The sequence below is a fragment of the Stigmatopora argus genome, chromosome 3, assembly GCF_051989625.1.
Source record: "Stigmatopora argus isolate UIUO_Sarg chromosome 3, RoL_Sarg_1.0, whole genome shotgun sequence".
In the NCBI taxonomy this organism is placed as follows: Eukaryota; Metazoa; Chordata; class Actinopteri; order Syngnathiformes; family Syngnathidae; genus Stigmatopora; species Stigmatopora argus.
Window position 1 is genome coordinate 3,098,965 of NC_135389.1, and position 26,481 is coordinate 3,125,445.

General features: G+C 43.3%; 1 protein-coding gene across 2 annotated transcripts in view; it reads left to right on the forward strand.

The window, feature by feature from the left end:
- LOC144071686 (paired box protein Pax-6-like) overlaps positions 1–21,960 on the forward strand; it is a 49,317-nt gene extending 27,357 nt beyond the window's left edge. For both annotated transcript variants that reach the window (XM_077597002.1, XM_077597003.1), the window contains exons 7-11: positions 5,234–5,316; positions 8,213–8,363; positions 11,422–11,531; positions 19,698–19,836; positions 20,058–21,960. In XM_077597002.1, coding sequence (XP_077453128.1) covers positions 5,234–5,316; positions 8,213–8,363; positions 11,422–11,531; positions 19,698–19,836; positions 20,058–20,143 — 569 coding nt within the window. In that variant the 3' untranslated portion in view covers positions 20,144–21,960. The remainder of the gene's footprint in view (positions 1–5,233; positions 5,317–8,212; positions 8,364–11,421; positions 11,532–19,697; positions 19,837–20,057) is intronic.
- The last annotated feature ends 4,521 nt before the right edge of the window (positions 21,961–26,481 follow it).

Sequence of the window (26,481 nt, forward strand, 5' to 3'; positions counted from 1 at the left end):
AAGTAGTGGCATGTATTAAGGCGGCCCAGTAGTGCGAGTTGTTAGCGCATTGTCCTCACAGCTCTGGGGTCCTGGGTTCAATTCCAGGTCGGTCCACCTGTGTGGAGTTTGCATGTTCTCCCGGGCCTGCGTGGGTTTTATCCGGGGACTCCGGTTTCCTCCCACATTCCGAAGACATGCATGGTAGGCTGATTGGACACTCTAAATTGCCCCTAATCATGAGTGTGTGTGCATGGTTATCCGTCTCTGTGTGCCCTGCAATCGGCTGGCCACCAATACAGGGTGTCCCCCACCTCTGGCCTGTCAGCTGAGATAGGCTCAGCACCCCCTGTTACCCTAATGAGGATAAAGCGGTTCAGAAATGAAATGGAAAAAAAACACTTGCACTTGACTAATTGTTTGCAGTATTATTTGATTTTTATGTACGATGAAAAATTGACAATAAAAGGAATTTTATTCTATTCTTTGCTATCCTGCAATTGTACCATTTTCATGGACAAATATTTTTGAATAAAGCCTGATTGGAATTAAAATGGCTTCTAAGTATTGGTAGGGTAGGAAATGATCCAAACATGATTGTAAAAAAAGGAACAAAAACCAGTCAAAACATGAACACAACCCATTTGAAATGTGCGCAACTGATCAATCCCACTCCGACAAAGACTTTTTCCCAAGCGTGAGTGTGGGTTTATTTTTATTTGTAATCCAACTGCAGCACCTGAAACCACTTATTAAAAGTCAGAGTTGTCACTGCAGGGTTCCGTAGAAGTGATGCCGACACTTTAGTCAAGGCATCTACAATCCATTCACAACTCGTCACGTAACTCGCCTGACGCTTCCTGTCAGTCTTTGTATAACTATTTTTGCCATCGGACATCTATCTCTTCCACAACGTTCGCCTTACATCTGCAGAAACTCAGTGTTGTCTTTTTTCATTCTCATAGCCGGTTTAACACCTTCATCCACGTGCAAACCATGGAGTCGTTAATGTTAAAATGCCTCACTGCAGCTCAGTGGTGGGCCGTCAGGGCCTTCAAGGCCTTCTCTGCTGGCCTAAGAATTATCTGAATCATATTATATTTTGTCCATCAATACTTATTATTCCAAATGGTCTGTTAGCTTCCTTTCATTGCTTTCCCCCCTGGTTGCACTGCTTCCAGATGTGTTTTCATATTGAAGCCTTTAACCAATCACATTTCAGCCATTATGTGTTCCCAGATCAGATCTGCCTCAAAGCCTTCAAAATCAGTTCTGCGGGGTCTGCTGCATTAAACAAGACTTTTGCTTTTAACCAATCAGATTTTGAATTGGCAACCCCACAATGATTTTTCATAGGCGTGGGCATTTTGCTGGCTGGGACATGTCATTGCTTTCAGCAACTATGATTGGCTAGTAGGCGGGCCAAAGCAGCCAGAGATCGCAAACTCCATCCATAATGGCCGACAGTGGCAAAAACAAATGGATTCTGTTGCAGATTTCTCTCACAAAGCTATTTTCCAGACGGACTTTTTCAGAAAAAAATGGACATCATTAAGAAAGCGCGTTCAACTCCGAAGCTAGCAAGCCTGTTACAGCCGGGAAAATCTTGTGTGCGGCACTTTCAGTGTGCTAACTTAGCTCCACAAGCAAATAGTATATTGTTGTTTTGATTTAAAGCAATTTTCAAAACGGACTATGCCAGAAATATGACAGGACAGGCTCGACTTTCATCATTAGCTTCGATGGCGATAGGAAAGAAAGTAGAAAGAAAGGACGATGGATATTGTGTACAGTTAAAAAGGATTTTTGGTGAGTAAAATATGGCTATATTCCTAAATAATATTTCAATTGTGGGCCCGGTTCTTATATCTGAAAAGCTCCAGTGTTTGTATTTAAGCTCCAGTGTTTGTATTTAATCACAAAATGCTGCTAGGATGTGGATTTTTACCCCAGTTATTTTTTGCCGTTTCTCCATTGACGTCCATCGCTGTCTTTGGCCTGGTTGTAATGTCTCAAAAGCTCCAGTATTTTTATTCAGTCAATAAATGCTGCTAGGAAGTGGATTTCACCTAATTTTAGTGCATTTTTTTGTCATTTCACGTATGGACCTATCGACGTTCATCGCTGTCTTTTTACCGGGGAAATGATACTCCGGGCCCGGTTCTGATGTCTAAAAAGCTCCAGTATTTGTATTTAATCAATAAATGCTGTTTTTGGCTGGATTTTACCCCATTTTCGGGCAATGTTTGCCCGTACGCCATTGACGTTTATCGCTGTCTTTTCCCGGGAAAATCGCCCCCCTGGCCTGGTTTTAATGTGTGAAAAGCTCCAGTACTTGTATTTAATCATGAAATGCTGCTAGGAAGTGGATTTTACCCCATTTTTGTGCATTGATTTATTGATTATTTTTATGTGTCGCAGCTCTAGCTGCAGTAGAGGTTTTATAGCCATAAAATAGTTTTTGAGGGTTGGATTGATACGTTGAAGGCGCTACGAGAAAATGCACCGACCGCCACTGCTGCAGCTCGATATCCATGTTCCTCCGTTTAACAGTTAGCTTCCAGATTTTACTGTGCTTCATAAGCGTGTTTCTTTAGAGGTCCCATTTTCAGGGTCAAACGCATAGTTTTTCAAAATGCATACCTACACTATATTTTTTCTTTTCTTGTCCACCCCTTTTTTACATGCATCCTGTCGTCATTATTGTCAGGCCTTTGCAACGTATGAGCAAGAAATGCACCCAGACAGTCAAGTGTTCAGGGTCATACAGCTACATCTATAAAATATTGCATTTAGTACAAACACAAGGCACGCCAACTGATTTATTTTAGAGAAAGTTTTAGACCTTTAAGTGCGCCCCGTTTCATCTCATCTCTCATCTCATCTTCTTCCGCTTTATCCGAAGTCGGGTCACGGGGGCAGCAGCTTCAGTAGGGAAGCCCAGACTTCCCTCTCCCCAACCACTTCATACAGCTCTTCCGGGAGGACCCCAAGGTGTTCCCGGGCTAGCCCGGAGACATTGTCTGCCCAGCGTGTCCGAGTTCGGCCCCGTGGCCTCCTCAGGGTGGGACGTGCCCAGAACACCTCCCGAGGGAGGCGTCATGGGGAATCCTGAACAGAAGCCTGAGCCAACTCATCTGGCTCCTCTCGACCCGGAGAAGCAGCGGCTCTACTCCAAGCCCCTCCCGGATGACAAAACTTCTCACCTCATCTGTAAGGGAGAGTCCTGACATCCTGTGGAGGAAACTAATTTCAGCCGCTTGTATCCGGGATCTCGTTCTTTTGGTCACGGCCCATAGCTCGTGACCATAGATGAGGGTGGGAACGAAGATCAACTGGTAAATAGAGAGCCTCGCCTTTTGGCTCAGCTTCTTCTTCACCTCGACTGACCAATGCAGAGTCCGCATCACTGCAGACGCCGCGCCGATCCGCCTGTCGATCTCCCGTTCCATTTTTCCCTCACTCGTGAACAAAACCCCAAGATACTTAAACTCCTCCACCTCAAATAGAACCTAATCCCTGACCTGGAGAGGGCATGCAACCTTTTTACAACTGAGGACCATGGTCTCAGATTTGGAGGTGCTGATTCTCATCCTGACCGCTTCACACTTAGTTGCGAATCATTCCAGTGAGACTTGGAGATCATGGCCTGATGAAGCCAGCGGACCACATCATCTGCAAAAAGCAGGGATGCAATACTGAAGCCACCAAACCGGACCCCTTCAATGCCACGGCTGCACCTAGATATTCTGTCCATAAAATTTATTAACAGAATCGTTGACATAGGGCAGCCCTGGCGGAGTCCAACCCCCACTGGAAACGGGTCCGACATACTGCCGGCTACGCGGACCAGACACTGGTCATAAAGGGACCGGACCCTGCGTATCATGGGTTCCGGAACCCCATACGGAGTACCCACCACACAGTCGAACGCCTTCTCCAGGTCCACTGTACACATGTAGACTGGTTGGGCAAACTCCAGGTTTTTGCCTCGGAGACGACCAGAGCCGCATGCCGCTTGGCCACCCGGTATCCGTCAGCTGCCTTTGGAGTCCCATGGGCCAAAAGGGCCCGGTAGGTCTCCTTTTTCAGCCTGAGGGTATCCCATATGGGTCTCCAGAGAAGCACCGGTATCTCCCCCCACCATCGGAGCCAACTCACCACCAGGTGGTGATCGATTGACAGCTCCACCCCTCTCTTTACCTGAGTGTCCAAGAAATGGGGCCGCAGGTCCAATGACAAAACCACAAAGTCGATCATCGAACTGCGTCCTGGGGTGTCCTGGTACCAAGTGCACATATGGACATCCTTATGCTTGAACATGGTGTTCATTATTGTCAATTCACGACAAGCACAGAAATCCAACAAGAGAACACCACTCGGGTTCTGTTTAGGGGGGCCGTTCTTCCCAATCACTCCCCTCCAGGTCTCGCTGCCATTGGCCACATGGGCATTGAAGTCACCCAGCAGAACAAGGGAGTCCCCAAAAGGAACGTTCTCCAGAGTGGAAGAGTGTCCAACCCCTCTCGAGAGGAGTGATACCAGATCCCAAACTGTGCGTAGAGGTGAGCTTGACTACATCAAGCCGGAATTTCTCGACCTCACACACTAGCTCAGGCTTTTTCCCAACCAGAGAAGTGATATTCCACGTCCCAAGAGCCAGTTTCTGGAGCCGGGGATCGGACCGACCGCCAAGGATCCCTCCTTTGGCTGCCGCCCAGCTTTCGATGCACCTGACCTCTTTGGCCCCTCTCATAGATGGTGAGCCCATGTGAAGGGGAACCCACGTCGCCTCTTTGGGCTGTGCCCTTGGGTGTAGGCCCAACCACCAGGCGCTTGCCAACGTGCCCCTCCTCCGGGCCTGGCTCCAGAGTAGGGCCCCGGTGACCCACGTCCGGGCGAGCGAAATCGTAGTCAATAGTTCTTTCTCGTCATAAGAGGTCTTCTGAGCCATTCTTCATCTGGTCCCTCACCTCAGACCAGTTTGCCATGGGTGACCATATGAGGGGCACAAGGCCCCAGACAACATAGCTCCAAGGATCACTGGGACACACAAACCCCACCACCATGCTAAGGTGATGACTCGTCGGGGGGTAAGTGCGCCCTATAGATGTGAAATACAGCACTGTTTGGCTAATTATTTTTCACAAACTGGTGTATTCGCAAGCATAAAAACGGATTTAGGTAATTATCAGTTTTGTTAAATATGGGAAGTTGTTGCAATAAACTGACCAAGAATTTTTAATTACTGCAGAATTTGAGAGAACTCACTATCCAGATGTGTTTGCCCGAGAACGTCTTGCCAACAAAATTGACCTACTTGAAGCACGTATACAGGTATGCCTTTTGTTTTACCGCTTCCTTCTACTTAGGGCTCATTTTGTAAATGTCAGTTAGTATAGTGTATATAAGACGGTATTGTTCTGTTCCATCATTTTCTTCATTCATTGCTGTTGACATCCTGAGTTGGTGCCCAGCCCATTACTACACAAAGGGCCGCAATGGGTGCAGGTTTTCATTTCAACCCATCAAGAGGACATGTTCTTACCAATCTGGTGTCCCATAAGTGCAATGAGGGAATTGCAGTCAGGTGATTCTTGTTTCTGCAGAAACCACATTGGTTAAATCAGGCATGTCCAAAGTCCGGCCCCCGGGCCAAATGCGGCCCGTGGACAAATTTTTACCGGCCCGCGGCCTCTATCATGATTTTTTTTTTTTTTTTTTTTTTTTTTTTTTTTAATTTTTTTTTTTTTTTTTTTTTTTTTTTCATCATGAAATCAATAATATGCGGCCCGCTAGCACTGTTGACCACAGTATAAAATACATGTGTACAAAAAGCTATTTTTCATATTTTTCATTTCACCAGAAGATGGCAGTAGCCCTGTGGCCGCACTCTGGCCGCCGTGACCCTTGACCTTGCGTGATCGTTTCAGCCCAGCCCATTTCTAACATGGCGTCTGTAAACAAAAAAAGGAAAGTTGACCGCGAGGGCCGCCGCTTCCAGGACAAGTGGAAATTTGAGTATTTTTTCACTGAAATACGAAACAACTGTGTCTGCCTAATTTGCCAAGAGACTGGCTGTTTTCAAGGAATTCAACATCAAGAGGCACTACCAGACGAAACATGCTAGCTACGACAAGCTAACTGGGAACAAACGCGGTGAAAAAGTGAAGCAACTGGAAGCTGTTTTAACGGCACAGCAAAGCTTTTTCACAAGAGTCCGTGAGTCAAATGAAAATGCCACAAAGGCAAGCTACAAAGTGGCAACGCTGATTGCAAAGCACTGCAAACCTTTCACTGAGGGTGAATTTATTAAAGACTGTAATGAAAATGGTTGAGAAAATTTGTCCCGCGAAGAAGCAAGAGTTTGCCAATATTTGCCTGGCTCGTAATACTGTGGTACGGAGAATTGAAGACGTTTCATTAGATATTAAGAGACAGTTAGAGGCAAAAGGAAGTGAGTTTGAATTTTTCTCGTTAGCGTGCGATGAAAGCACGGATGCGTCCGACACCGCTCAGTTACTGATCTTTTTAAGAGGAGTGGACAATGACATGAACGTGAGTGAAGAGCTTCTGGACCTCCAGAGTCTGAAGGGCCAAACAAGAGGAACGGATTTATTTGTTTCTGTTTGTTCCACCGTAAAAAACCATAACGGTCAAATTTCCATGGTTAGTTACTACTACTACATTCAAAGAATGTCAGGCTAAATAGTCGGCCCCCACACATTTTCACCTTACCAAATCTGGCCCTCTTTGCAAAAAGTTTGGACACCCCTGGGTTAAATAGTCCGTGCTGGATCGGTAGGACCAAGACCTGCACCCGCAGCGGCCCTTGAGGACCAGTCTGCACACCCCTGATTTAGAGTGTTCACCCAGCCCATCCTGCATGTTTTGGGATTTGGGAGAAAACTGGAGTGTCAGGAAAAAAAAACACAAACCCGGGGAGAACATGCAATCTCCACACAGGAAGGACCTGTATGGGACTAGATCGGTCTCAAAAGAAACACATTCACATTTTCGATGCACACACGCATGTGTCAGGAAGAAAAATGTACACGTATGTCTTACATCTACCACGTCTCCTATTAAGGGCAAACAGCAATAACATTACACAACATCCCAGCCCATGTGGCTGTAAAGGAGGGAGACATCTGATTGACTGCAGATTGGCTCAAAAGAAAAAATGTACAAGTGTTTTTCGGCTGCGCAAGACGAGTTTTAAAACGATTTAAGCCACGCAATATGTGCACGAAATACAAATCACACACAGCTTCTGATGAATTTGTGTGTTTCCGTGTGGGATGTGTTTACCAATCCCAAAATTCATGTGTCTGTGATCATCCCCACCACTGTTGTATCGTCTGCAAATTTAACAATGATGTTCTCAGGGTGCGTGGGTCCGCAGTCGTATGTGTAGAGCGAGTACAGCGCACAACCTTGTGCTGAGCATTTGGGCAGATGAAAGGTGGCGACCCAGCTTCACGTGCTGGGGTCGGATGCTCAATCCAGGAGAATGTGGAAGTTGGGAGCCCCAGGTTGGCCAACTTGGGGATAAAAATGTCCGGTCTTATGGTGTTAAAGGCTGAGCAGTAGTCGATGAAAAGCATTCTGACATAGCTCCCTCTTTTCTCAAGGTGGCTTAGTGCAGCGTGGAGGGCGGTGGTTATTTCATCCTCGGTGGATCTGTTCAGCCGTAATGAAAATTGATGGTGGTCGTTGATGAGGGGAAGACAGGCTTTGATGTGTTTCAGTAGCAATTTTTCAAGGAGAGAAGATTCATGTGATCTACTTTCTTCCATTTATAGTTTACAAGTTTTCATACAAAGCGGCCCAGGTAATGAGTAGTCAGCGCGTCCGCCTCACTGTTCTGGGGTCGAGGTTGCGATCCCAGGTCGATCCTCAATTCTTGGAGTTTGCATGTTCTCCCCGGACTTGCGTGGGTTTTCTCCGGGTACTCCGGTTCCTTCCCACATCCCAAAAACATGCAGAGTAGGCTGGTTGAACACTCTAAATGGCCCTGCGATTGGCTGGCCACCACTTCAAAGGTGTTCCCCACCTGGTGCCCGTAGTTAGCAGGGATAGGCTCCAGCACCCACTGTGACCATGGTTCAGAAAATGAATGAATAAAAAGTTTCCATACATATATGATTTTACAAAATATACACACATGCGAAAACATATTTTGCAGTAGCAACATTGTACCTTTCTGTTTTCTATTTTATGAAATTTATAGGTTTGGTTTTCGAACAGAAGAGCAAAGTGGAGAAGAGAAGAAAAGTTGAGAGATCAACTCCGTCATGTGTCCAACTCCTCCAATCATGTTCCCACATGCATCAGTTTTAACACCAGTGTTTACCAATCTATACCCCAATCTACTACACCAGGTACTAATAAAGACAATTAGGATTTAGTTGCTTTGTTGTTTACGCATTGTGTGATCTAATGTTAATTAACCTCTAAATGCTTCCTTTGCTCTATCCCATTCTGGGTGCTAAGTTTTCTTGTTGATTCACTTTTAAAATATAAATCTAAAGATTTCAATTTGGCTCGTACTCTTGTTTTATCAATGATGTAACAAAAATACCAAGTTAGTTTTATATTAATTGCTGTAACACAAGACTGAGGCGTCAATTACTATGCCAAGCACAGATCCAGAACCATATCTTGCTATACAAGGAGTTTTAGGCTGGTGTTGGAAAATTCAAAGACACGTGCAAGCAGATGCATTCGAAAGGCAGTTTCTACTACCGTGGCTGTGAACATAGTACCGCCAATTGAAGTGGATCATCTAATTTCTTTTCTTGCCCAATGTACAAAAGGCACTGTTCAAGACTATGCCAGACCCACTGTTCCCTCTAAGCTGCGCGCGTGCGCAATTGCGCACTACTCTCGTCTTCTCTGCGCAGCAGCAATCCTATGGCGCGCAGGGATTTTTTTTTTTTTTTTTTTTTTTACCCCTTTCTTCATGATGGCGCCGTTTAAGCGGCAGCCAGTGGCAGTAGCTCTGTCCACTTATGTTTTTCGTGTTTTACAGCATGTTTTACATGAAAAATTAGAGGGAACATTGACATGCACCTGCTTGTGGCAGGTGTGATACTGGTGTGCCCATAGCGAGCAATGATGACGTCGTGACCGGATGATTCGCCTAAAGACGTTTCGCCGACGGACGTTTGACAGACGGACAGGTCTCCGAATGAACATTCGTTCAAACAGCGTTTAATGATTAAATACAAATACTAGTATTTGTATTTAATCATTAAACGCTGTTTTCAGCTGGATTTGACCGAATTTGGATTGGATTGGATAACTTTATTCATCCCGTATTCGGGAAATTTCGTTGTTCCAGTGGCAAGAGGGTGAGGATGCAGGAATAGGAAAGGCATTTTAGACATAAATAGATAGGTAATAGATAGGTAATAAGTAGGTCAAGAAATAAATACATGAATAAATATATAATCAAATAAGCGTGTTGCTTAGGACATATATACATACATACATACACATAAATGTACATGCATGCATACGGTAGGTCTTAACACAAAGCCATTTTTTTGTTAAAGAGCCTGACAGCTGATGGGAGGAAGGATCTGCGGAAGCGCTCCTTCCTGCAATGAGGGTGCCGCAGTCTATTGCTAAAGGAGCTTCGGAGGGACTCCACAGACTCATGCAGGGGGTGGGAGGTGCTGTCCATGATGGACATCATCCTGGTCAGCATCCTCCGCTCTCCCACTTCCTCCACAGAGTCCAAAGGACAGCCCAGAACAGAGCTGGCCCTCCTGACCAGCTTATTCAGCCTGTTCCTGTCCCTCTCCGTGCTCCCGGATCCCCAACAAAGCACTGCATAAAACACTGCAGAGGCCACCACAGTGTCGTAGAAAGTCCTCAGCAGTGTCCTGCACACTCCAAAGGACCGTAGACTCCTCAGTAGGTAGAGGCGGCTCTGGCCCCTCTTGTACAGGGCATCTGTGTTTGTGGACCAGTCTAGTTTGTTGTTGAGGTGAACACCCAGGTACTTAAAATTCTCCACGATTTCAATGTCTGTACCCTGGATGTTCACCTGAGTGGTCTGTTGAGGATTCCTCCGAAAATCGACGACCATTTCCTTTGTCTTACTGGTGTTGATGTAGAGGTGGTTTTGCCTACACCAGTCAACAAAGGCTGTGATGACTCCCCTGTACTCCAGGTCGTTCCCGTCCGTCACTCGTCCAACAATAGCGGTGTCGTCAGAGAACTTCTGGAGGTGGCAGGTGTCTGTATTATGTTTAAAGTCCGATGTGTAGAGGGAGAAGAGGAGTGGAGAGAGCACTGTGCCTTGTGGGGCCCCCGTGCTGCAAGCTACCACATCAGACGTACAGTCCTGGAGTCTCACATATTGTGGTCTGTCAGTGAGGAAGTCGATGATCCATGCGGCTAGGTGGTTCCTTACTCCAGCCTCTTCCAGTTTCCCTCTCAGTAGAACCGGCTGAATGGTGTTGAAGGCACTGGAGAGGTCAAAAAACATCATTCTCAGCGTGCTTCCCACGTTTGAGAGCATTTTGAGCCGTTTGGCGAATGGACGTATATGGACATTTTTTTGCCTTCATCGCGACATTTTACCGAGGAATTCACTTCCCTGGGCTCGGTTCTAATGTCCAAAGAGCTCCAGTATTTGTATTTAATCATTAAACGCTGTTTTCGGCTGGATTTGACCGAATTTGAGAGCATTTTGAGCCGTTTGGCGAATGGACGTATATAGACGTTTTTTTGCCTCCATCGCGATATCATCACGACATTTTACCGAGGAATTCACTTCCCTGGGCTCGGTTCCAATGTCCAAAGAGCTCCAGTATTTGTATTTAATCATTAAATGCTGTTTTAGGATGGATTTGACCCGATTGCTGTCATTTTACGGCTCGGTTCTGCTACATCTGCCCGCCCAAGAGTGCTTATTCCCGGGCTGCCATTGATGGTAGACTAACATTGATTTTTACTATAATTTGGACAACACCGGTGGCGGGCCGGATTAAAAATCCTAACGGGCCGTATATGGCCCGCAGGCCGAGGTTGAAAAACTTGTACACACACGATCCGGGGGCGGGGCGAGCGCGCGAATCCCGTTTCGGCGAAACCTCCGTTCGGCCGAATGAACGTTCGGCGGAACGTCCATTCGGCGACCTGCCCATCTGTCAAACGTCCGTCGACGAAACGTCTTTAGGCGAATCATCCGAGTACCGATGATGTCGCTCACACTGGTACTCAGTGCGCTCAGGGAGGTTGACTTTCTGCTCAGACCAACGAAAAATTAGAGGGAACATTGGCCAGACCTACCTAAGTGTTATCATTTTTTGTTTTGTTTTTGTTTTTTTCAGGGTCTGTGTGGCTGTATTGTAATTAGTTATGCTGTAAAATTCAAAACAAAGTTTAATGTTTCCTCTTTCTACTCTGGGGTATTTTGTATTTTAGTGTCTTTTGCATCAGGATCTGTGTTGGGGAGGTCCGATTCTGTTTTGTCCTGCACCTACAGCTTACCGTCCATGCCACACTTCAGTATGACTGCCAGCCTGCCTGTGCAAGTAAGACTTTATTATGATTGAATTAAATTGAATTGCTTTTATTGTCATTATACAAGTATAATGAAATCCTCCCACATCCCAAAGACATGGAGGGTAGGCTGGTTGAAAAACCCTAAACTGCCCCTAGGTATGAGTGTGAGCATGAATGGTTCTCCCTCTCCTTGTGCCCTGCGATTGGCTGGCCACCGATTCAGCGTGCAGCACCCTTCACGACCCTTATGAGGATGAGCAGTACAGAGAATGAGTGAATAAATAACAAGGAGGTCCATCATATCCTTAAACACTTATGGGGCAGGTGAAGGATGTTTGCTTAAGTGATTGAACTGTGTCAGAGAGCACCTTTAGAACATGGCTGAGAAATAGAAAATATGTATCCATGACCTCAGCCCACACCCACCAAACATCCCCACAAAACTTTTCCACACTCTCGAAGAAGCTGCTCATGGGTTTCCAATATTTGAGGATCCTGTCAATGGATGGAACCAGGGACAGCCACCTTGTAACAAACAATATTTTTCAGCAGGTTATATTCCTCTAAATCCAAAACTTGACAGATTTCCCTTTGCTGTGTTTTGAGCAAGCCATTTTCAACATTGAAATTGAGGTTGTTTGCTGCATATCAAGTTTTATTGTGCACATGATGGGCCAAACAGTTGGCAGGTGAAATGTGTCTGGTTTCTGGCTCAGTCAGTCTGAGTGCCCTGTTAATGTTGTGGTGGCTCAGGTTCAAATCCCGCTTGTCTGCATAGTGTCAAGAAGGCAATCTCAAACTTGTGCCAAATCTGTCATGCGGAGGAGTGACTATTTTGCTGCAGTGACCCCTGAGGAAAATAGAAGAAAAGTCAGTCAGCCAATTTACAGGTACAAAAGTATCCTGATTTAATTTAAGTCTTTGGTGAACACTGTCGTATATGCCATAGGTAATGCTTGCATTGTCTGCTCCATATGCAGACATACAAGACGACTTTTTAAATCCGAACCAGATATTTCCAATTTGGACACGAGCAGTAAAAGCAAAACAGTTATAGAACGTCACACAGGAATGGGGAAACAAAAGGAAGAGTTGTCATGAAGACATTTTTTTCAGCAATTGCCTTGCAAGATGAATTGATGTCATTGTAGAAATCTAACAGTGCATGTTAAATGCCTTCTTCAAAGTGAAAATACCCAAGTACAACCACTCGGTCTTTGCGTTCTCTGAGGTGTCAGTTGACAAAGAGATTAGTTTTTTTATTATGTGGTTGATGTGAATGTGAACAATCTATGGCGCTAGGATGTTCTGACACAGAACCTTTGCTTTCATCCTTCCACATATCGTCCCATTAGCTGTGGAGGAGTAAGTAAAAATGTCTCTGTTCGATTTCACATCGCCACCTACAGTTCTGAAGGACTGGTGATGCCTTACACCCGGGTTAGAGAATTCATGGCTCGGGAGTCACATGTGGCTCTTTTGATTGGTGCATATGGCTCTCCGCTAACCTGTGAGCTAAAATATGGAAACCACTGCTGAGAGAGCTGAGACACAACATCTAAAGCCGCTTTTATGTTCATTTTTTAATTAGACCTGTCTGCATGCATACTCTCATTAATACTCATTGATTAGCAACATCGTAACAATGTTGTCAAAAGAATTCAAAGACTTTTTGTACTTAAAATATGGTAAAATGAACCCCAAAAATGCACACGTTCATATATTTTCATTTTAAAATTATATTTAAAAATAATTATAATATTATAAAAAAATATATATAGAGAGAGTAAGAGTGGCCCCGCGGATGAGTGGCCTCACATTTCTGTGGTCCTGGGTTCAAAGCCAGGTTGGTCACCTGTACGGAGTTTGCATGTTCTCTATTTCCTCCTGTTTCCTCCCCCCCAAAAAAAATCACGCATGGTAGGCTGATTGGACACTCTAAATTGCCCCTAGGTATGAGTGTAAGGGTGAATGGTTGTTTGTCGCCTCATGCCCTGCGATTGGTGACAATAAAGCAGTTCAGAAAATGAATGAATGAATGAATATTGACAGTATGGCTCTCAAGGAATAACATTTGAAAATATGTTTATGGCTCTTTCTGTCAGCAGTTATTTTAGTTTCCAAAAATGGCATTGAAAAATGTCTTTATGACAACTCTTGCTTTTGTTTCTCCATCCTTGCGTTTCATTCTATGGCTGCTTTGCTTTTACTGCCTTCGTCAATATCACACAGGCAAAGTGGGCAGAAAACGTGGAAAAATGTCTCTTCTGTTTTTGGACAGGAAATAATGCTCTTTCATCCATTCAATATTAAAAGATGTCGAGCTTTTTGGCATGTCTGCTAGCAGTGTTGCAAAAAGATATGGGATCAGATTTGTGTAAAAAAAAGTTCGAATAAATGTTCTCGCTTTAAACAAAACTCATCTCATTTAATTTTCTGAACTGCTTTATCCTCATTAGGGTTGTGGGGGGTCCTGGAGCCTATCCTAGGCGGACAGATAATCATGCACACTCACACCCATAGCTAGGGGCAATTTAGAGTGTCCAATCAGCCTGACATGCATGTTTTTGGAATGTGGGAGGAAACCGGAGTACTGGAGGAAACCCACACAGGCCCAGGGAGAACATGCAAACTCCACACAGTTGCACCGACCTGAATTTGAACCCAGGACACCAAAGCTGTGTGAGGCCGACGCGCGCTAAGCACTCGCTCCATCGGGCCGCCTCAAACAAAACTATCATCATTAAAACAAATTGTAAACACCAAATAAGACTAAGCAAATGTTTACAATTCTCTTTTTTTACATTTTCCATGCCCAGACTTTCCTGCAATGTCACACTTTCCTGCTTGCACCACATGTCTTTTTACTTGTAAAACAGATTTTATTCTCTCACTGCTTCTCTTGTCGCATGCACTCCCACTTTTTGCGTTTACAATATTTGACACAAACATCATGGGTGCGCCGGCTTTATGCGAAGTGCGTCCTCATGGGTTAAGTAGATTTACCGTGACCCCAGAAGTTATTAAAGGCTTACTGAATCATATTATATTTTGTCCATCAATACTTATTATTCCAAATTGTCTATTAGCTTCCTTTCATTGCTTTTCCCCCTGGTTGCACTGCTTCCAGATGTGTGTTTTCATATTGAAGCATTTAACCAATCACATTTCAGCCATTATTTGTTGCCAGATCAGATCTGCCTCAAAGCCTTCACAATCAGTTCTTGCGGGCTCTGCTGCATTAAACTAGACTGTTGCTTTTAACCAATCAGATTTCGAGTTGGCAACCCCACAATGATTTTTCATAGGCGTTAGCATTTTGCTGGCTGGGACATGTCATTGCTTTCACAAACTATGATTGGCTAGTAGGCGGGCCAAAGCAGTACCCGAGGCAGCCGAGATCTTTTTGCGAGATATCTGTCTTTTTACCGGGGAAATGATACTCCGGGCCCGGTTCTGATGTCTAAAAAGCTCCAGTATTTGTATTTTATCAATAAATGCTGTTTTCGGCTGGATTTTACCCCATTTTTGGGCAATGTTTGCCCGTACGCCATTGACGTTCATCGCTGTCTTTTCCCGGGAAAATCACCCCCTGGCCTGGTTTTAATGTCTGAAAAGCTCCAGTATTTGTATTTAATCATGAAATGCTGCTAGGAAGTGGATTTTACCCCATTTTTGTGCATTAATTTATTGATTATTTTTATGTGTCGCAGCTGTAGCTGCAGTAGAGGTTTTATAGTCATAAAATAGTTTTTGAGGGTTGGATTGATACGTTGAAGGCGCTACCAGAAAATGCACCGCCCGCCACTGCTGCCTTCTGTCCAAACAAAATGTCTGCAATCTTCTATTTTATGGACATCAGACTAACTTTATTGAAGTGTGAGTGTATCCATAAATGTAAATAAGTAGTAAGGAACTTGTTATGACAAGCATATTTTATTCTTTTATTTTCTGAACCGCTTATCTTTACAAGGGTTGCAAGGGGTGCCAAAGCCTATCCCAGCTGACTTTGGCCACGAGGCTGGGGACACCCTGAATTTGTGGCCAGCCAATCGCTGGGCACGAGGCGATGGACAACCATTCATGCTCACACTCATACCTAGGGGTAATTTATAGTGTCCAACCAGCCTACCATGCATGCTTTTGGATTTTGGGAGGAAAGTGGAGTACCCGGAAGAAACCCATTCAGGCCCGGGAGAACATGCAAACTCCATACAGGAGGACTGACCTTGATCAGAACTGTGAGAACAATGCGTTAACCATTCAGGCGCCGGGCCGCCCAGAAGCAGATTTTTTTTCTTTCTTTTTTATTTAAATACAGACATGTGACCTTTAGTATTTTATTAATATGTATAAAGTGGTGCTTTTTTAATGACTTGACCCAAACCTGAATTAGTTCATACATATTTGGGTTATATAAGCGAGTTGAAAAAAACAAGGATTTAAACATTTAAACATAAACATTTTTAATTTAAAAAAATACGACAAAAAAATGAATATATGTTGCTTAATTTACTGCTTAATAACATACCTTAAGTATCTTACATCGCATAACTCTTCTTGGCCCAATGTTATATCTATATGAACGGTTATTATTGCATTTTAATCTATTACCTTACTACAGTAGGCCAATTAATACACAAACATGCATTTATTCAGTGAAGCAATCAGTCCCACGAACATGTGTTCCCTTCTAGTGTGCACACATGGTCAGATAGAAAAGTAATATTTCATCAAATTAAAACGATTATATCTGCGGATATCGGTGGTCTCTAAGTACCAAATAAAAAATGTGAATGACTTTCGAATCATGCTCACATGCTCTATGCGAAATCGTTTTTTATTTTGTACGGCGCTTTAAAGAGGCCACCTACTTGAACATGCAGACTTGATCATGGGACATATGAAAGCAAATATACAAGTAACATTTTATGCAGTAAGAGAAAGTGCAAACATAAATTCTATCTTTCGCCCATCTTCACAAGGGTTGCAGGGGTGCTGGAGCCTTCCCCAGCCAACTCTGGACACTATGCGGAGGAGACCCCAAAATGGTAGCCAGCTGATCGCCGAGTACAATGAGACGAACAACCTTTCATGCACACAGCATACAAATGAATGTTTTTGGAATGTGTGAGTACTACAAAACTCAACACATCAATGGGATTGGATTGAACCATAGTTCTCAGAACTGTGAGGAGGATGTTCTAACCGCTCCTCCATTGTGCCACCTTAAATTTCAAATAACCTTTTGCCATAGGAATGGACCAATGTGGTTACCTTGTGGAAATATATCTATTGCAACAAATTCAAGTTGAAGACTTTTAATAATTAAGAGTTGTACAACTTTTACAAAGAAGGTCAGTCCACCTGTGTGGAGTTTGCATGTTCTCCCTGGGCCTGCATGGGATTTCTATGGGTAATCCAATTTCCTCCCACATTCCAAAGACAGGCATGGCAGGCTGATTGGACACTCTAAAGTCCCCCTAGTTATGGGTGTGAGTGTGAATGGTTGTCCGTCTGCTTGTGCCCTGCGATCGGCTGACCACCGATACAGCCTCTGGCCCGAAGTCAGCTGGGATAGGCCCCACAACCCTAGGGAGAATATAGTGGTTCAGAAAATGAATGAATGGATGAACAGTTTTATTATTGTGTGTGTCATGAGTGCAGCAATAATAAAATGTTAGATACAGCTTTTCACTCATAATTCATACCGTACAAGCAGCTGCTTGTTTAGAACCAAAAGACAGTTGTTGCACTATAAAAAAAATCTCTTTTGAAAAATGGGTTAAATGAGAAAGGAAAATTTCAGTTACACGCATAGGACAGCAAACGTGTATACAATTATGTTCAGGTATACAGAAGCAGGAGTATGCCTTTTAGAAAAAAAGTAAGGAAAACTAACGGTCAATTTCAAAAGAAAGGATGATGAATTTTACCTATTTAAGCAATGTTTGGGTGTTATTTTTGTTAAAACATTGTAAACCAAAGTAAAAATATGACGAAAATACAAAATAGCGGTGCTGTTGTATATTTCATGACACTAACTTCAAGCGGAAATGACTAAGCGGAAGCAAAGCGGTGTTCAAATCTGCAGAGTAGAATGCGTAAAACTACCACCAAAGAGCAGCAAATTAACATATTTCTGGTCAGGCATACTCATAGATGATCCTTGCAAATGCTCAAAGCTTGAGTTTACGCAGGTAAAGAAATTCAATCACTCGTCTATTAGGATCTGACAGCCGTTTCTGGCCACCATAAAAATGTCAACTCTTTACGATGCACGGTTTGACAAATATAGCGTGAGAATGTTAACATAAAACATCCACCCATCCATAATCACACTTTATATTCTATGCTCCCCAAAACACTTTTTTTTCCTGTCGTGATGGGAACACTCAGCGAGACACGATGGTGCTGGCCTTGCTGACCCAATGTAGTTGTAAGGTAGGACATCTCGGAAGAATTTCCACCAGCGAGTTTCCAGGTGCACACACACACATCCATCTATATATCATGCTTTAAAAGGATTATAGAATAGATAAAGCGTGATTTATGGATGGGTGGATGTTTTCTAATTCCCATCATTATAGAATAAAGGGGTTCCAGGGAGCACCTGGAAACTCGCTGGCAAAGATTCTTCTGAAAATGACGTTTGTAAATGATGTGGAAAGGTGTCCTACCTAACGACCAATCAGCCATGCGGCGTGTTTAGGGCACATCATGTAAAAACAACGATTCATACATCGACTCTGCTTTCAGCTTTAACAAATACAAGTTTTTTAGAACCAAAAGACAATTGTTGCGCTGTTAAAAAAAATCTCTTGAAAAATGGGTTAGATGAGAAAGGAAAATTTCAGTTACATGCATGTGTGCCCCCAGCTGATATTGCCCCTGCTAAATCCACCCTCTCAGTAAGAGGCATCTGAGCATGGTCGGGGCTATGTAAGAATCAGAATCATGAGCCACGCCTCGACTTTGGAAATGCAGAAGATTGTGCTGCCATCTTGGTGCGCTTCAATTGTTTACGCCTTTCCCAACTCGATACGAAATGAAAACTCCTCTTTTTTGGCATAATTGGTGAGAATGATGGTGCAAACGTATGTAAAGTATGCAAAAATAGGAATGTATAATATATACAGAAGCAGGATTATGCCTTTTAGGAAAAAGTAAGGGAAAAGTGACGGTCAATTTCAAAAGAAAGGCTCACAAATTTTACCTATTTAAGCAATGTTTGGGTGTTATTTTTGGTAAAACATCGTAAACCAAAGTGAAAATATGGCGAAAATAAATACTCACAATAGCGGTGCTGTTGCGCAGTTCATGCAACTAACTTCAAGCGGAAATGACTAAGTGGAAGCACTCCAGTGTGCACTGAAGAAATTATGGATTTTTGGAATCGTCACAGAGTGTAATGCTTAAAACCACCACAAGAGAGCAGCAAGCTAACATATTTAAGGTCAGGCATACTCATCGATAATACTTGCAAATGCTCAAAGCTTGAGTTTACAAACTTAGAGAAGGTAAAGAAATTAAATCACTCATCTATTAGGATCCAATAGCGGTTTCTGGCCACCATAATGTCAACTCTCTACGATGCAGGGTTTGGACAAAAGTAGCGTGAGAATGTTAACATAAAACATCCACCCATCCATAAATCACGCTTTATTTATTCCTGCTCCCCGAAACACTTTTTTTTCCCTGTCGCGACGGAAAGACTCGGCGAGACACGATAGTGCTGGACGCGATGACCCAAGACGCTTTTCCACGTCATTTACAAATGTCATTTTGGGGAGAATTTCCGTCAGCAAGTTTCCAGGTGCACACACACACACATCCATCCATACATCACGCTTTATTAGCACTAGAGAATAGATAAAGCATGATTTATGGATGGGTGGATGTTTTATAACTCCCGTAACGACAGAAAAAAGTGATGTCATGTAAAATCAACTCGGTTTTCAGCTGTAACAAATAAAAGTTGAGTTTCCACACTTACAGAAGGTGAAGAAATTCAATCACTTGTTTATTAGGATCCGACCGCCATTTCTGCCCACCATAAAATTTCAACTCTATGTTGCACTGTTTGGACAAACGTAGCGAGAGAATCTTAACATACACAGCCACACATCCATCTATCCATAAATCACGCTTTATAAGTATTATAGGTAATGAGCTGTATGCATTTGCACTTTCAGTCACCTTGTCAGACGTCTTACTCATGCATGCTGCCCGCCAGCACTAGGGTGAATGGGAGAAATTATGAGACCTACACTCCTCCACATATTCAAGAACATATGAACAACCAGCCATTGACCTCCTCTGCCACTTCAACAGGTATACTAATAGATTTAAATTTGATTTCCTTTTTTATTTTCAAATAACATCTTAGTCATATCTAATTTAACTTAATAAATCATCACTTATAATGTATTCATTATCAATCTGCCGTTAAATGAGTCACAGGTCTCAGTAAATAGTAGCAGTCCTGCTAATTTTAAAATACGGTAGGTGCATCACTGTAACAGCAGTATATTTCTTTATTCTTATTTCATTAGGTTTGATTTCTGCAGGAATCTCAGTTCCTGTCCAGGTTCCAGGAAATGAAACAAACTTGTCACAATATTGGCCACGCCTGCAGTGAAGTGATGTCATCTGTTGAAGCACCTGTTTACAACCAAGTGCACAGTGTTCTCACTTTATAACTCAGTTGTGAAAAAGGACATTTCATTTAGAATGCCTCTTAGGATCAGATTACACTAAACAGAAGGCAAGTGAGACAATGGGACCTTTTTTTTCTCGTATGCTCTGAAACTCTAGACAAAGGTTCAGCTGCAACTAGTTATTGTTATTTTGGTGGATGTGTGTCACCTTGCCCATTGAAAGAAGTCGTGAATATCACAACTACACTCATACCCATTTATTCGTTCATCTTCCATACTGCGCATCCTCGAAAGGGTTATGGGGCTGCTGGAGCCTAGCCCAGCTTACTTTGGGCAAAAGGCATACTGCACCCTAGACTGGTTGCCAGTCAGTCGTTGGGCACACAGAGAGACAAATGACCATTCACACTCACAATCATACCGCCACCAGCGGGAATCGAGCTCGTGCCTACCTGCACAGAAGTCAGGCAAGTGAACCTCTACACCACGAGAATGCCATCCATACCCATTCAGAACACATTTTTTTCATCCCCTTTAAGAGCACATCCATGCCCTAGAGATATGTCGAAATGAAATAGTTATTACTTCTACCTCATGTTGGAGACTCGAGTATTCATTCATTCATCTTCCATACCGCCCATCCTCGAAAAGGTTGCGGGTGTTGCTGGAGCCTAACCCAGTTGTCTTCGGGCGAAAGGCAGACTACATCCTAGACTGGTCGCCAGTCAGCCGTAGGGCAAACAGAAAGAAAAACGACCATCTGCACACCCAAACATACCGGCACCAGTGGGAATTGAGACTGCGCCTGCCCGCTCCAAAGTCAGGCGAGTGAACCACTACACCACAAGGCGGCTTGAAACTCAAGTAGTGTTTGTTAAAAATAAGTACTTTGCAAACCTATCTAACAGCCAGATCATGTGCATGGCCACCGATCACGGTGGAATGAGCATTTGGAAACCGCCATCCAACCTATTTACTCATGTCCATGTGTGACCCTGCCTCTCATTTCATCTCTCATCTCATTTTCTGAACCACTTTATCCCCATTGGGGGCACAGGGGTGCAGGAGCCTATCCCAGCTGACTTCAGGCCAGAGGTGGGGGACACCCTGAATTGGTGGCCAGCCGATCGCAGGGCACAAGGAGACGGACAACCATGGACACACACCCATACCTAGGGGCAATTTAGAGTGTCCAACCAGCCTACCATGCATGTTTTTGGAATGTGGGAGGAAACCGGAGTATCCGGAGGAAACCCACGCAGGCCCAGGGAGAACATGCAAACTCCACACAGGTCGACGTGACCTGGATCTGAACCCAGGACCCCAGAGCTGTGAGGCCGACGCATTAACCACTCGCCCCACCGGGCCACACCCTGCCTCTCATTATTCTAACTTGATGATTAAAAAATTAAAATACCAAGGACAGATGATATTCACAATTTTACAGTGAATGTATTCATGATGGCAATGATTCTGAGAGTTTAATACCATTCAGCACAGAGCACTCAACCAGTTTCCAAAACACATGCACTGGAAAACAATCAATTTACATTCTGTTTTATGCTAAATCACACCTGTGTTTCTCATTAAAGCAGAACCCAGGTGTATTTTAAGTGAGAGGCAGAGATAGATTTTCCTATGTCATATGCAACAGCTGCCATTGAAAATTTGGTGATGTGCACAGGATTAAGAAAATTGCAGACAATTCTTTAATAACAAATACACAGGTTGCCCTAAATGGGTGAATAATCATTTCACAAATACTGCTTTAAATGTGTCCGATTGGAAGAATACATCTGAAAAAGCCAGTAATTTATAAAGAAATTCTCAATTTTGTGATGTGCTTGGTATTGTTAAAAAAATACAATAAAATAATAATCAAACAAAAGATATGGGTGATGGTTTATTCTGACGAAACCCTAATAAAAACTCAGTTTTTCAAATAATTTATTTTCTGGGGTTGTTGTTTTTTTGTATAATTTTTTTTCTTCGTTTTTTTTAGCCTGGCTGCGAATGGGAATTTTTCTTTCAAAGAACGAGCAAGCTGTTATCCAGATACTCGCGTGGACTGTGTTCCTCAAATTCTAGAGTGGAAGACCCATGATCCCTTACACACCATTCAGCACACGGGTGTCAAACCGATTCCACAAAGGGCCAAGTGGGTGCAGGTTTTCCTACCAACCAATGACATACCTGTCAACCTCTGCCGATAACTGCCCTTATAAATGATTATTGATTCCGCTTACAAACCCCCAAAAAACCTTACAAACACCGTACGACTCGTACGGTGTTTGTAAGGTTTTTGGGGGTTTTGTAAGGGGAATCAATAATCATTTATAAGGGCAGTTATCGGCAGAGGTTGACAGGTATGCAATGAAGATGACACCTCTGCATCAAATTGTTCTCTCATCTCATCTCATTTTCTGAACCGCTTTATCCTCATTAGGATCGCGGGGGGTGCTGGTGCCAATCCCAGCTGTCTCCGGGCCAGAGGCGCGGAACACCCTGAATCGGTGGCCAGCCGATCGCGGGGCACAGCAGACGGACAACCATGCACACACACCCATACCTAGGAGCAATTTAGAGTGTTCAATCAGCCTACCATGCACATTCTTGGAATGTGGGAGGAAACCGGAGAACATGCAAACTCCACACAGATGGACGTGACCTGGAATTGAACCCAGGTCCCCAGAGCTTTGAGGCCGACGCGCTAACCACTCCCAACACCGGGCCGCCCAAATTGTTCTCTTTCAACTGTAATTAGTTGATTGCAGCCAGGCGCTGCTTGTTTCAGCAGAAACCTCATTGGTCAAACTGTCTGTGCTGTTTCAGATGAAATGAAAACCTGCATCCCCTTGACCCTTTGTGGAATTGGTATGCCACCTGCGATTTCGCGCAATCAAGTTTTATTTAGATATGGGACTAATGTTAGGTATATCCTTAGGTATTTCCAAATTCAGCTTTCAATAAAAAAGGCATCTGTAGTCACATCACCATTTAATTCTTGCAAGAAGAGAATACATCCACCCGCTCGTCCGGTCAAGATTATTCTCCCGAGCGGCATTTTGTCCTGCCCATTTAAGGCCTCAAATCAAAACAATTACAAGGTTATCGATTCGATCCAATTGCGTAAGCAAGAAACAAAACAATTCCATATCAAGCAAACCTAGCGTCAAACCTAGCGTCACAATTTAAAACAATATGCGAGTAATCCCGGAGGTTGATTGATAGCCATCCGCTGAATCAACAACAATTTAAGCGTCCATCACAGATCTTCATTGCGAACTTGTATCTGGGGAAAGGGTTGAGGCGTATCTTCCAGTAATCAGTCCTCGGAGCAAGGACTCAGTGAATTGTTAAGTCTCTAGCTGGAGCCAGCTGTCCTGGAGAGCGACCTTGGAGTAAGCGTTTGTCTTCGTTGAAAGCACATATTAATTCTAACTCTAACATAAAAGCGATCAACACATATATATATATACATATATATATATATATATATATATATATATATATATATATATATATATATATATATATAGTTTAATATAGTTACACATTTAGGATGAGCATTACTATTCCTAATAAGCAAATATATTGATTAATATAGTAAGCATGTATATTATAAGGCTTTATATTCCTAAATAAGCATTGCAAACACATTTATAATAATGATTACTCCAACATTCCCCCCTATATTATAAATTTGCACATGATCTCCTTTATAAAACTTCAAACACATTTATAATAATGATTACTCCAACAACTAAGTACAAAGCAAAGTATATGGGATCATTAAGAATCGCCAAATCAAATCATTAAGACAGAAAAGCAGCAAAAACACAAACCGAGCAAGCGCGGACGGAGCTAACGCTACCGGCTGCCACTTGAGCGGCGCCATCTTGGTTGCGGTAGCAAAAACGGATACAGACTCAAGAAAACATTGTAGAGTTGGATAAAGCTGGAACCACACACGGAAGTCTTCAACAAGATCGGGAACTTCTGCAGACTGTGACCGAGGTAGAGAATATGCAGAGTCACTCTTCCAAGCTATCAGCACAGTTCCTCAGCAATGTTCCCTCTAAGCTGCGCGTGTGCGCAATTTCGCACTACTCTCGTGTTCTCTGCGCACGGCAAACATATGCAGCGCTCAAAATCAAATTGAATTAAATTGAATTGAATGCTTTTATTGTACGCAACCTGAATTGTAAAAAAAAAGACTACATTTTTTTCCTGTGCTATTTTGCATCGCAACTCAGAGAGTGGCAGCCTGTCACTGACTGACAAATGACAACAAAAGGTCATTTCGGATAAAACTAACAAACACCGTGTCCAGCCAATGATATGATGCGGTTCGGGTCACGTCGCGTGTGTTTACTTCCATGGCATGAATTCATTTCACAGGTTAGCATATAGCCAACAACTCGGTGGAGCTGCTGCCAAGCCTTTATCGTGGCCAAACGAGTCAAAGTAAAAAAATAAATGCGGTTCTTCTAAGATGGAATGGCTGTCGGAGCAAATAGAAGAACAAGCGGTGAAATTGGGTGAGAACAGTCAAAAACTTTGCCAATTGTGCGTCTGTGTGGGTTTCATTTAGTGTGTGGGTTTTATATCATCGTTTGTCTTCAATTTACACAATGGACTATAGATGGAAATTAGCCCTTGGCGGCAATCTTACATATTTACATATGTATGTTCACGAATATGTGCTGTCCCTTATGAAATAAATCAAATCAAAATCAAAAGAAAGTTCTCTGCAAAACAAACAGCGAAGCTAAAGTTGCAAGCAATGTTCCCTCTAATTTTTTGTTGGTCTGAGCAGAAAGTCAACCTCCCTGAGCGCACCGAGTACCAGTGTGAGCGACATCATCGGTACTCGGATGATTCGCCTAAAGACGTTTCGCCGACGGACGTTTGACAGACGGGCAGGTCGCCGAATGAACGTTCGGCGGAATGTCCATTCGGCGACCTGTCCGTCTGTCAAACGTCCTTCGGCGAAACGTCTTTAGGCGAATCATCCGGTCACGACATCATCATTGCTCGCTATGGGCACACCAGTATCACACCTGCCACAAGCAGGTGCATGTCAATGTTCCCTCTAATTTTTCATGTAAAACATGCTGTAAAACACGAAAAACATAAGTGGACAGAGCTACTGCCACTGGCTGCCACTTAAACGGCGCCATCATGGGGAAAGGGGTAAAAAAAATAATAATAATTAAAAATAAATAAATAAATAAATAAATAAATAAATAAATAAAAAATCTGATTTTTTTTTTTACTGCGCGCCATATGATTGCTGCTGCGCAGAGAAGACGAGAGTAGTGCGCAATTGCGCACGCGCGCAGCTTAGAGGGAACACTGGTTGCAAGTGAGTTTTCCGATGGAAAAATATTGCACATAAATGGACGCTTGACTATCTCGAGTGACACATTCAGTACAAAAGTCATTTGAAGCAAAATGAGAAGTGAGGACAGATGTGAAAAATGAGGTCAACTTGAAGTCAGATTTGTGTAGATTCTAGTGTCATTTATTTAGATATTTTATCCACAGATATGAATCATTACATTTTATTAGGACTAGATCATTTATGGCTAGTAGACACATACCTGTCAAGGTATACATTTTTTGATCATTTCAAATTGTGTACGCTGTATAACAACCTTTGTACAGGATTTTTTTTCTTTTTTTAAATACATTTTTACGATCTCATTTTACCTATTTCGGCTGTAATCCGGAACGTTTCTGTTGCCGGTAGCAGAGGAAAACAGCATTGTCAATTGCTAATATTGTCAAGCATGATATGCGCACGTGCATTCCCCTTTCACCCGTCCGCCTTTCCACCATAAAAAATATAGCAAGCAAGGTACCCCGACATGCACCTGCTCATGGCAGGTGTTCTACTGGTGTGTGCCCATAGCGAGCAGTGATGATGTTGCTCACACTGGTACTCAGTGTTCTCAGGGAGGTTGTCTTTCTGCCCAGACAAACGAAAAATTAGAGGGAACATTGTTCCTCAGTAGTCTGGAGCTAAAGAATCAACAGTAGCGAAGTAGAACCCCTCGACTCCGTTTCTGGCCTGGTAAGCGCCGACAGCTCTTCCATTTATCCCATGATGGAATGGTTGGTCTGAAGTGTCGCTTCTTCTCCTGGCACTTTTGTCCAGCTCTGAATTTCCAGCGGCATTGAGGTGTTGCTCCTTCTGCTGCGTATTGTAACAGCTAGTCCCATGTGTATGACAGCGTAGGCATGGCTGAACGGTTTCAAAAAAGAAGTAGCAGAAAGAAGCCAGGCTAACAGAACAAAGAAAGTTGTAAAAACA